This window comes from Pongo pygmaeus, chromosome 19, assembly GCF_028885625.2.
Source record: "Pongo pygmaeus isolate AG05252 chromosome 19, NHGRI_mPonPyg2-v2.0_pri, whole genome shotgun sequence".
Classification (NCBI taxonomy): Eukaryota; Metazoa; Chordata; class Mammalia; order Primates; family Hominidae; genus Pongo; species Pongo pygmaeus.
The window spans coordinates 16,346,724-16,357,499 of NC_072392.2; the positions used below are offsets into that span (position 1 = coordinate 16,346,724).

The window sequence follows — 10,776 nt, forward strand, 5'->3', positions numbered from 1 at the left end:
TACCTGGGACCTAAGGTGAGCTGTGGAGCTCTAGGTCCCTCACCTGTGAAACGAGAAGAACCATGGTGCCCACGTTGCATCATACATTGCATATGCAGGCACACCCTAGCTGCGAAAAGCAAGGAGCAGGGTAAGGGGGCAGCAATCTGGGTCACGTTCCCCAGAAGTAGATCCTGATTTGTATGGCAGTGACTGATGAAGGACAGGCACCCAAGGAGAGTGGTAAGGGAACGGGGGTAGCAGACAGAGAGGGGAGAAGCCATGCAAGTCTGTGGCCCCAGGCAAAATCCTACAGAAGCAGGTCCCTTGGGGGACTGTGGAGTGAAGTCACATCTCTGTTTCCCAGCCTGAGCTATGGATACACGTGTCAGTCATTAGTGAAGGGCCATGCTGCAGCAGGGGGACACTTCCAACTCTCTGCAGAAAGGACCAAAGGGCTCCAATAGCCTGATGACAGTCTTGCTGCAAAGAGTCGTAGATGTGGACAGTTGGAAACCAAGGCCATTGAGGCCAGGAAAGGGGTGCATGGGAAGGTGTGAGGGGTCATGCTTCTGTGACCTACAGGTGGAGAGTGGACAGTAGCCACACAAGACAAAGGTGAGCGTTCTGAATTCAGAGACCAGAAATGGAGGCTTTCACAAATATGCATGCACCATGCTTTTTCATGGGATAGTCTATCTGGAAGATCATTCCAGGCTGCAGTATGTAAAGCTACCTCATTCTTCTTTTTCACAGTTGCAGAGTTCACTAAGTGGCTACACTATTATAGAGCTCACCAACCTCTATTGATGGGTATTTAGATTGTTTCCAATCTTGCTATTACAAGAAAAACATACCACAATAAATATCCTTGTACTAGGGCCATCAGCACATTTGCAAGTGTCCCTGTACATTTCTAGGAGTAAGTTTTCAGATCAAAAGGCACGTGCATTAAAAAAATGTTGATAGTGGCCTTACCAGTTTATACTCCCACCAGTAATGTACGAGAGAGCTTGTCTCCCACACCCACGGTGACACAGTGTTATCATAGTTTTGGATGATTGCCAATGTGATAAGTGAAAAATGGTCTTGAACTATAGTTTCCATTTGCACTTCTCTGGTTATAAATTAGGCTAAACATTGTTTATAAGCTCAAGGGCCATTTCTACTTCCTGCTCTGTGAACTATCTGTTCATGTCTATACTCATGGACATTTTTTCAATTTCATATTTTCTATTGCAATTTCATTTGTCTTATTGACTGTAGGAACTCTTTGTATATTAAGGAAATTTGGATCTTGAGTAGAGTGACTTGAGGATGGAAGCAGAGGGAATTCATTCATCCAAGGGCTTCCCATTAGTTTGGCTACCTAAATTTCATATCCAAACCAGTCGTTTCCAGTATGTGGTTTTTTATTTCTTCTTTTGGTTCTGTGAGCTAACCTATAATCTCCCGGCACATTGCTTACTTGCTTTGCCTTGGCTGGACTTAGCCAGAGTTGAGTTTGGTGGTGTAAGGAGTCTTGATGTATCCACTCTCCCTCACCAGGTTGAATCTGAGGGTCTGAGTTGATGTCGTCTCCATCTTCCAGCTGAGATTCCCTGCTTTTCTCTGTGGGTCCCTCAACTTCCAGGTCCAGACAACTACAGACCCTTCCTAACCATCTCGCTTAGGGATGTTTGCAGCCTCCTCTGCCCTGTCCTTGTGTCTAGGCCAGAGGTCCTCTTTTCTTCACTTGGAAGGTGATGTCGCTGATTGATATAAGAGCTTGTTTGGGCTGTGAGCCCTGGGAGTGTAGGCAGTGGGTCTCCCTTGATAATTGTGTCCCAGAGCTTCAAAGGTGAAGGCCAGCAGGGCCCTTGGGGATCTTGGGGACCAACCACCACTGTGGACAGAGGAGATGCAGTGAAGAGGGGGAGATTGCCCAGGTCACACACTGTGTTGGGGGACACATGTAGGTCCAGGACCCTTTCTGAATCACAGTGCTCATTCATTCTTTTGGCAAGCACTCCTCAATGGCTGGATTCCCCAGCTTACAGGCAGGGCTGTGTCATAGTGAGCACCAACTCCACATGCAAAGCAACCGTAACTGCCCTGCAGGCCAAGGATGGAGGAGCCTGTTTGGGGAAGTGGGGAGGTGGCTCAGAGGGGGTGGCCTGGAAAGACTAGCTTGGGTTGGGGCGTGGCAAGAGCAAAGAAAATGCTACACCATCACAGCTGTAGCTCACTCACTTGATACATTGCTTCCTTTAAACTCCTACATCCTCACCACGTGTTTCTTTGTTTCAGCACCAATAAATAGCCCGGGCTCCCAGAGTTCAGGGCCTTTGCAGCCTCCATACTAGTGTTGCCCCCTGGTCCCATTTTCTTTCTTGTCTTTTCTCATTCCTTTGACTCCACTGGACTTGGTAGCCCCCACAGCCTGATGTTGGGTCTGATCACCCCAACCTGCCCAAGCTGCCCTTATCTATCCTTCATACCCGAGGCCCACCCCCTGCCTCCCAGCCACATCATAGGACCTGTGTCTAGGAAGCCATCAGAGCAGGCTGCCTGTGCCCATCTCCTAGCAACAAATGGCCTTAGGAAGTATTTAGGGGTGGGATAAAATGGTGATCGCTGTGGGGCTGTGTCCCAAATCAACAGCTCTCCAGCTGGCCAAAGGCAAGTGTTTCCCAGGAGCTGGACCAGGGCAGGCTGGTGGTTGTGGCATGTGCACCAGGAGTCAGTTCCAGGGTCCTCCAAGCCTGGGCCTTGCAGTCGGCCACCCTAACCCTCTCATGCCTGTGCTTGGGGTTCAGAGGTGGCAGGGGTGCTTGGGCCCTACCTGCTTCTTGTGGGGACCTGTAGGAACCAGGCATGAGGAAGTGAGGAGCAGGTGCTGACTGTGAGTGACTCTAAGCCTGACTGCCCCAGCATCCAACACTCACACACGTGCACATGTGCCTACTCACATGGACACAACACACAGCTATGCACGCCGACATGCACTTGCTCGGAGGCATAGGCACACACACACACTTACTTGCTTTTGTTTTTATTATTTTGAGATGGAGTCTTGCTCTGTTGCCAGGCTGGAGTGCAGTGGCATGATCTCAGCTCACTGCAACCTCTGCCTCCCAGGTTCAAGCGATTCTCCTGCCTGAATCTCCTGAGTAGCTGGGACTACAGGCAGGAGCCACCACACTCAGCTAATTTTTGTATTTTTAGTAGAGACAGAGTTTCAACACATTGGCCAGGATGGTCTTGATCTCTTGACCTTGTGATCCACCCATCTCGGCCTCCCAAATTGCTGGGATTACAGGAGTGAGCCACCGTGCTGAGCCATTTTGTGTGTTATTTTTATAATGTTTATGTTTAGAGAGGGATCTTGCTCTTTTCCCCATGTTGGATTGCAGTGATGGTATCCTAGCTCACTGCAGCCTCAACCTCCTGAATCCAAGTGAGACTCCCTCCACAGCCCTGCCAGCAGCTGAGAATACAGGCCTACACCACCATGCCTGGCATTTAAACAATTTTTTTGTACAGATGAGGTCTTGCTATGTTGCCCAGGCTGATCTCAAACTCCTGGGCTCAAGTGATCCTCCTACCTCAGCCTCCCAAAGTCCTGGCATTACAGGCATAAACCACTATGCTGGGCCCTATCTATTCATTAGATTTGAATTGCAAATCTTCAAAGTTCATCCATATTTGCAGGAAGTATAAGTATTCCATTCATTTTAATAACTGAATAGTATCCCCCTGTGCACATATAATACATGTTGCTCATTTATTCTTCTGTTGATGAACAATTGGGCTGTTTCTACCTTTGGCTATTGTGAATATGCTGCTCTGAATGTTGGGACACAAGTATCTGTTTTTTTAAAAATTGTGTTTTATTTTTTGATAAGTTATTGGGGTACAAGTGGCATTTGGTTACATGAGTAAGTTCTTTAGTGGTGATTTCTGAGATTTTGGTGCACTCATCACCAGAACAGTATACACTGCACTGTATTTGTTGTCTTTTATCCCTCGCCCCTGCTTCCAGTCTTCCCCCCAAGTCCCCAATGTCCATTGTATCACTCTTATGCCTTTGCATCCTCATAGTTTAGCTCCCACATATCAGTGAGAACATACGATGTTTGATTTTCCATTCCTGAGTTCAAGTACCTGTTTGCAACCCTGCTGTCAGGGGTTTTGGACATCTACTTAGGAGTGGAATTACTGGGTCATATGGTAGTTTTATGTTTGACTTTTTGAGGAACTGCCAAACTTTTCCACATTATACATTATACATTCCCATGAGCCACTGCATTATACATTCCCATGAGCAATGTGTGTGGGTTCCAGTTCCTTCACATCTCCAACACTGGCTATTTTCCATTTGTTTGATAACAGCATCCTAATGAGTGTAAAATGATGTCTCATTGTGGTTTTGATTTGCATTTCCCTAATGACTAATGACATTGAGCATCTTTTCATGTGTGGATGCTGGAAGTAGGGACACCATGACAGGACAGTAGCCTTGGCATTGCCTTAGCAGCAGCCTAAGATGGGGGCCAGGGAGCATGAACAAGGGTGAGGAGGGAGAGGAGTGGGGAGAGAGAAAGGGAGAAAAGAGATGGGGAGAGGGAAGAGAGAGAGGTAGAAAGTGAAATATGGGTAGAAAGAGATGGGGGAGAGACAGAGGAGGCTGAGAGGGAGAGGAGGATGGAGAGAGCAGAGAGAGAGAAAGAGAGATGGGGAAAGGGGCAAGACATGACAAGAGAGACAGAGAAGCCAGAGAGGCAGAGGGGGAGAAAGGGAGAAAGGGAGAGAGAGACAGAGCAGGAGGTCGGGTCACTCTGGGTCCCAGTTTCCAGTGCAGTTGTAGGTCACCATCACCTAACTGCATGTGCAATAAAGCCCTCGTGGCTGCTGCTCACATCCCCCGAGAGTCCTTCCTCCTGGAGAATAAAACCTTTGGGGGCTGCCCTTCCTCACTGGATTTTGGTTGTTTCTAATGAACCGAGTCATCCTGTCTATCACCTTCCTGGGCTCACGGCTCCACTGAACGCTGACCCCTCGGTTTGGGAGGAGCAGTGGTGCCCCCATCTCACCAGGCTCCCAAGGAAGCTTGTGACCTTGGCTTGGGCCCAGAGTAGCCGGATACCCACTGGGGCTCTGCTTCTCCCTTCACTAAGAAAAGAAAGAGACCAAAGAATGGTTTGCACAGAGGGCACCTGTGCAAACACCCAGGGAACCAGGGAGTTGAGCCGTCTTCATTTCTTAACAGTCACATTCCCTTCTGTGCCTCCTTAATGAGGGCATGAAGCACAGTATGCGTGTGTCCAGCTGTGTGCAAAGGTATGTGTGTGTGCATGTGTGTTGTGGGGGCATGCAGTAGGCAGCAAGGAAAGGGCAGCTCCTGCTCAAAGCTGCAAGTCTCTCTGAAGGAAAGATCAAGATTCCCTGGACCACAGCAGGACAGTGTTTTCATTTGCATCCATTTTTATTAGCATTTAAACCTGTATCTTGAGTACCATATAAATCTTAAGTTGGTTAACTGTTCTTACAAGCATTTACACAGTAAAATAAACATATGATAATATACACTGAAATTATGCACCCTGCACCCCACCACCCCCACCCCCACCCCAGCCAAAATTATCTTGCAAACCTACACCCAGCAAAGGATCTCATAGCGCACTTTGGGAAGTATAGGCAGGAAGCCTGAGTCTCCATTGCTCATTCCATCTTTTCACCAGCTGTGGGCTACCAGGCTGTGTGGGTTTGCTAGGGCTTCCTTAAAGTACCACAGACTGGGCAGCTTCAGCAACAGAATCTCACTGTCTCACAGTCCTGGAGGCTGTAAGTCCAAGATCAAGCTGTTGGCAGGGAAGGTCCCTTTCCAGGGCGGTGGGGGAAGGCTCTGTTCCAGGCCTCTCTCCTGGCGTGTAGGTGGCCTTCCCTGTGTGTCTTCACCTCGTCTTCCCTCTATGCATGTCTGTGTCCAAATTTGCCCTTTCATAAGGACATCAGTCATATTAAATTGGGCACCCCCGACTGACCTCATTTTTCATTTTAACTTATTTCTATAAGATGCTACCTCCAAATAAGATCACATTCTCAGGCACTGGGGCTAAGGACAAAAACATAGGAATTTCAGAGGGCAAATTCAACCCATCACATAGGCCCTCCCCGAGACCACCTCTGCGTCATCTTTGTCTACAGGCAAGTTGGCATCTAAAAAGTGTCTGCCCAAGACATTCGTCTGGCTCATGGTACAGCCAGTCCACACAGCCAATGGTGAAATCCAGGTGGCATTGTTTCCTCACCACCATGCCTCATGCAAGCAGCTGCCTTCTTATAACAGTGGACACAAATCTCGGCACTGGTGCAGACGCTTGCTGGCTGTGGGTGAAGTAGCCCCACGTCAGTGCACTGCAAAGATGCAGCTTAGAATGTTACGGCTTGTGTGAAAGATACACAGATTTCTATTCCTTCCGATCTGTGGTTTCAAGTTCTGCTCGTCGGAACCCAAGGGGCTCTATAGGGTGCCTCTGGAACAGCCGGGGTGTTACGGGTGCTGAAAAGGTGTTAGGGTGCCTAGGCTCAACCCCAGCTTCAATCACACAAATAATCCTGTTGACATGATTTTTGGTTAATTTTTTTTTTTTTTTTTTTGAGACAGAGTCTTGCTCTGTCGCCCAGGCTGGAGTGCAGTGGCCCAATCTCTGCTCACTGCAAGCTCCGCCTCCTGGGTTCATGCCATTCTCCTGCCTCAGCCTCCCAAGTAGCTGGGACTACAGGTGCCCATCACCACGCCTGGCTAATTTTTTTTTGTATTTTTAGTAGAGACGGGGTTTTGCCATGTTAGCCAGGATGGTCTCAATCTCCTGACCTCATGATCTGCCCACCTTGGCCTCCCAAAGTGCTGGGATTACAGGTGTGAGCCACTGCGCCCGGCCTGGTCAGTTTTTTAATTGATCTTTTGTATAATTTTTTTGTTTAAGAAAGGGATCCTTTGGCAGAAAGAAAATCTGAAACTCTAAATACTGTCCATTTTATCCATATATTGTTGGTCATACCCCCAAAATATATCCTGATTCCAGCCATTTGTCATGACTGCTTTAATCTGAGCTCCCATCATTTTTCTCCTGGATTATTGTACCAGCCTCCCCAGCGGCCTCCCGGCTGCCACCTGGCCCCTCCCCAGGGCTCAGCAAGATTTTTCTGCAAAGGACCTGGTAGTAGCATCTTGGGCTTCGTGGACCCTGTGGTCTTTGTTGCACCTACTCAACAGTTACTCAGCTTTGCCACTGCAGCCCCAAAGCAGCCCCAGACAAGAAGTGAACACAGGGGAGGAGCTGTGGCTCCAGTAAACCTTTATTCACCATAGGAGGGGGGCTTCATCTGGATTGTGGGCCATAGTTTGCCCATCCCTGCCTGACTTCATGGCAACACTGACCTTCGTATGTACGCCTCTTAAAAACATGTGTAAGCCAAGTGCAGTGGCTCTTCCCTGTAATCCCAACACTTTGAGAAGCTGAGGCTGGAGGATTGCTTGGGGGCAGGAGGTCCAGACCAGCCTGGATAACACAGCGAGATCCTGTCTCTACAAGAAACCATTTCAAAAGCAGCCAGGCATGGGGACCCACACATGTAGTCCCAGCTATTCAGGAGGCTGAGGTGGGAGGATTGCTTGAGCCTGGGAAGTCAAGGCTGTAGTGAGCTGTTTGGTCCACTGCACTTTAGCCTGGGTGATGGAGCAAGACCCTGTCTCTCTCTCTCTCCATATATATATAATTTATTTATAGTGTGTGTAATGGTTGTCTACAAGACACACCTTTAATTAATCACAGCCGACCCTCAAATAATACGCATAGTGTAGGACCCTTACAATGTTGCACTCCCAACTCTTCTCCCCACCCATCTTTTGTTTTCTTTCTTCCCACAGATTCTGGGACTGTCTTCCTCTCCTGATTGACTGCATGAAGGGGATTTCTGGTGGGGGAAGGGTAGCAGGTGAGAAATGAAGTACCAAGAAACTAGCAAACGGTCTTCTGGTTGTCTGGGGACAGTCCTCCTGTCATCCGCAGCCTAGTCTCAAGGGTTCCGGGCCGGTCACCCTGCAGCCTCTGTGCTGTGTCTCTGGATCTGGCCTCCATGGGAAGGACCCTGGGAGACCCAGCAGAGTGGGGTGCCTGGGTTCACAAACATCTTCCTGTTCCTCTGGCTGTGTGGCTCAGGAATAGGCCCAGACAGTGTGTCCAGGTGTTCGAGGCCACATCACTGCCCCCTTTGACATGGCCCAGAGGACCTTGTGGTGCAAGCGTGAAGCTCAGCACACAGAGCCTGGGACCAACTGCCCCTCCGTCTGTCCTGGAGTTGGGGTCCAGTCCTGAGAAGACTCTCAGTCACCTGTGGGTGCTGATGAGGGAAGGGAGAGGTCTGTGGACTGAGAAGGGCCTTTGGTAGGGGACTCTGAGCACCACCGCTCAGGGGTCTGGTCAGTGGGGGTCTTGTCAGCAGAGATTGAACTCTGGGGCTCAGACACAGAAAACCTGGTCAGTGACCCTTTCTCCTTTTTCAGCTCTTGCCACACATGCAGAGAGAGAGGAACTTCCAGTGCCCGCTATGGAGCCACAGCCCACAGCATGGGGAGGACCCCGTCCAGTGGCAGTGCTGCAACTAGAGGTAGCTCCAGAGTCCTCCAGGCCCTGCACCGATACAGCCAAAGACCAGCAAAGTGACGAGCTGCCAGACCTCATGCCACCTGCCGTAGCCACTGGCCTGAGCCCTGGAGCTGAGAGCGTCGCTGGAGATAGATGTGGCAGAGAAGAGGTTATGAGCATGGCCCCAGCCAGCAGCTCCCACGCTGCCCCTAGTCCTGGGCATGGAGCGAGCCTTGGTTTCGGAGACCAGGGTGTGCAGTCTGAGCTCCTCTACCTTACTAAACAGAGGCCTCTTTTATTTACCAGAGCCACAGCCATGCTGCATCAGGACCTTTTCATTCTGCCAGTGCTGGGGCTGTCTATCTGCAAGCTGGAGGTGTTGAGAGCAGGAAAAGGAGGCTGTGAGGAAGGGTTCCAGCAGCTCCTCCTGCTCTCAGAGGTGACCTCCTCCTCCAGGCATGGAGGTCTGTCCACTACTGGGCTTCTGGGCTATTTGCCCCTGATTTGCTCCCTGGTACGGGCTCTTCTTAACAGGTAGGCAAGGGGTGTGGGGACCAGGCGGGGGCTTCAAAGGGTACAGCACCAAATCTTCCAAACTCAGCACTTGTGCCCTGGGGTCTCCAAACAGTCTTCTGCCCTAGGATTTATTCATACTGTTAAATTACCAGTTTATGCAAATCATATGTAAATAAAGCTCAACTTTTTGAAACTTCATGCCTTTTTGAACTCCCTAATGTTAGATGGTATTTTTGAGGCTATCTGAAAACCTCTGATAATTGTGTCTCTTGTTGTGGTTGTTTGTGTGATTGAGTTACCACCATCAAATCAACTGTTACTGGAAACATTTCAGGTATGGCTTTTAGAAGACCTAGACCTACTCTTGACTGTTTTGACCCTCCAGTTTATTGTGGAAGGAAGGATCATGGGGTTTCATGTCTCTGGCAGATCAATCACTTTCCTCCATCCATAGCAGGGAGGAGTCATGGCACCCCAGAGGGTTACTGGGAGGAGGAGGTGAGGAGGTGTATGGAATCCGGCTCTGTCACACAGACCTAGCACATTACACCCTAGCTGAGTCCCCTGCTAAGGAAGGGGCACACCCTCTGCCCTCAACTGTCAGCCACCCATCCCCCATCTGCATCCCCAGGACTGCCCCAGATGGGGAGGTCTGAGATTGGGGAGCACATATAGATGTTCTGATGCTAGCTACGGGTCTTGGGGTGGTGACAGTGACAAGGACCTGGGTGCACATGTGAGTTGGGCAGCCAGGCCTGGCCAGAGCAGTGACACATGCATCCACACATTAGTGCACTCACATACATGTGCACGCTTACCTGCACAAACACGCTGCACACACACATGTTGAAACTTCAGGGAGGGGAGGATGCTGACTCTGGGTCCTGCTGACCCAGGCAGGGGCCCACTGTAATGGGTGCCATGACCCCACAATGTCACTGTTGCTGAGTACCCTCCCACCTACCTGCCTGCCCTCTCTGTGTCTGGAGCTCTTGGAGACAAGACACACAGCGGTGTCTGGTTCTGTGCAGAGGAGGCTTTCCCAAGTGAGAGATACAGCTAGCTCAGCAGACTCAGGTGAGTGTGACCTGCCGTGTTCCCTCCCTGCTGACCTGGGACAGTCGCTACCTGGTGGGCAGTGCTGGCCTCTGGGCAGGTGCCGAGGAGGGTAATCCATGGGCATTCACCAGATGCCCGTTCTGCACTGACTGTGTAGATGGTTGTTTCCTGCATCCTCACAGCAACTCTGTGGGGTGGGTGCTGTCCCCAAATGTACCCATTTGACAAGTGAGCTGTCTAGGGTCAGAGGAGCCAATACTGGCCCAGGGACCCAGATGTGAGCCTGGGATGTGCTCTCAACCCTGCACTGTGCTGTGCTGGACTCAAGCCCTGACCTCTGTGGCCTCCCTGCCCTGGATTCCAAATCGCCCTGGGGTCTGGACTTCAGTGGGACAGAGCCTGGCCCTGGAAGAGGCACTACAACGGAGGCCCTGTGGGTGGTGGGGAGGCGGGGGTTCTCAGTCTAATTCTGTGCCTTAAGCTGGGAGGAGGTCTCACCAACTCAGACTTCAGGTGTGGTCACTGATGGTCCCTGTGGGGCCCACTGGACACATGGGGTCCTGGGGGAGTGCATCTCTCCTGGCCAGAG

At 50.4% G+C, this 10,776-nt stretch overlaps 1 protein-coding gene across 1 annotated transcript in view; it reads left to right on the forward strand.

Annotated features, from left to right (window-relative positions):
- EVPLL (envoplakin like) overlaps window positions 1-9,325 on the forward strand; it is a 29,399-nt gene extending 20,074 nt beyond the window's left edge. Inside the window, exons 2-3 of the mRNA XM_063655834.1 lie at window positions 7,895-7,962; window positions 8,531-9,325. Of these exons, the coding sequence (XP_063511904.1) occupies window positions 7,929-7,962; window positions 8,531-9,150 (654 nt within the window). The 5' untranslated portion in view covers window positions 7,895-7,928 and the 3' untranslated portion in view covers window positions 9,151-9,325. The remainder of the gene's footprint in view (window positions 1-7,894; window positions 7,963-8,530) is intronic.
- The last annotated feature ends 1,451 nt before the right edge of the window (window positions 9,326-10,776 follow it).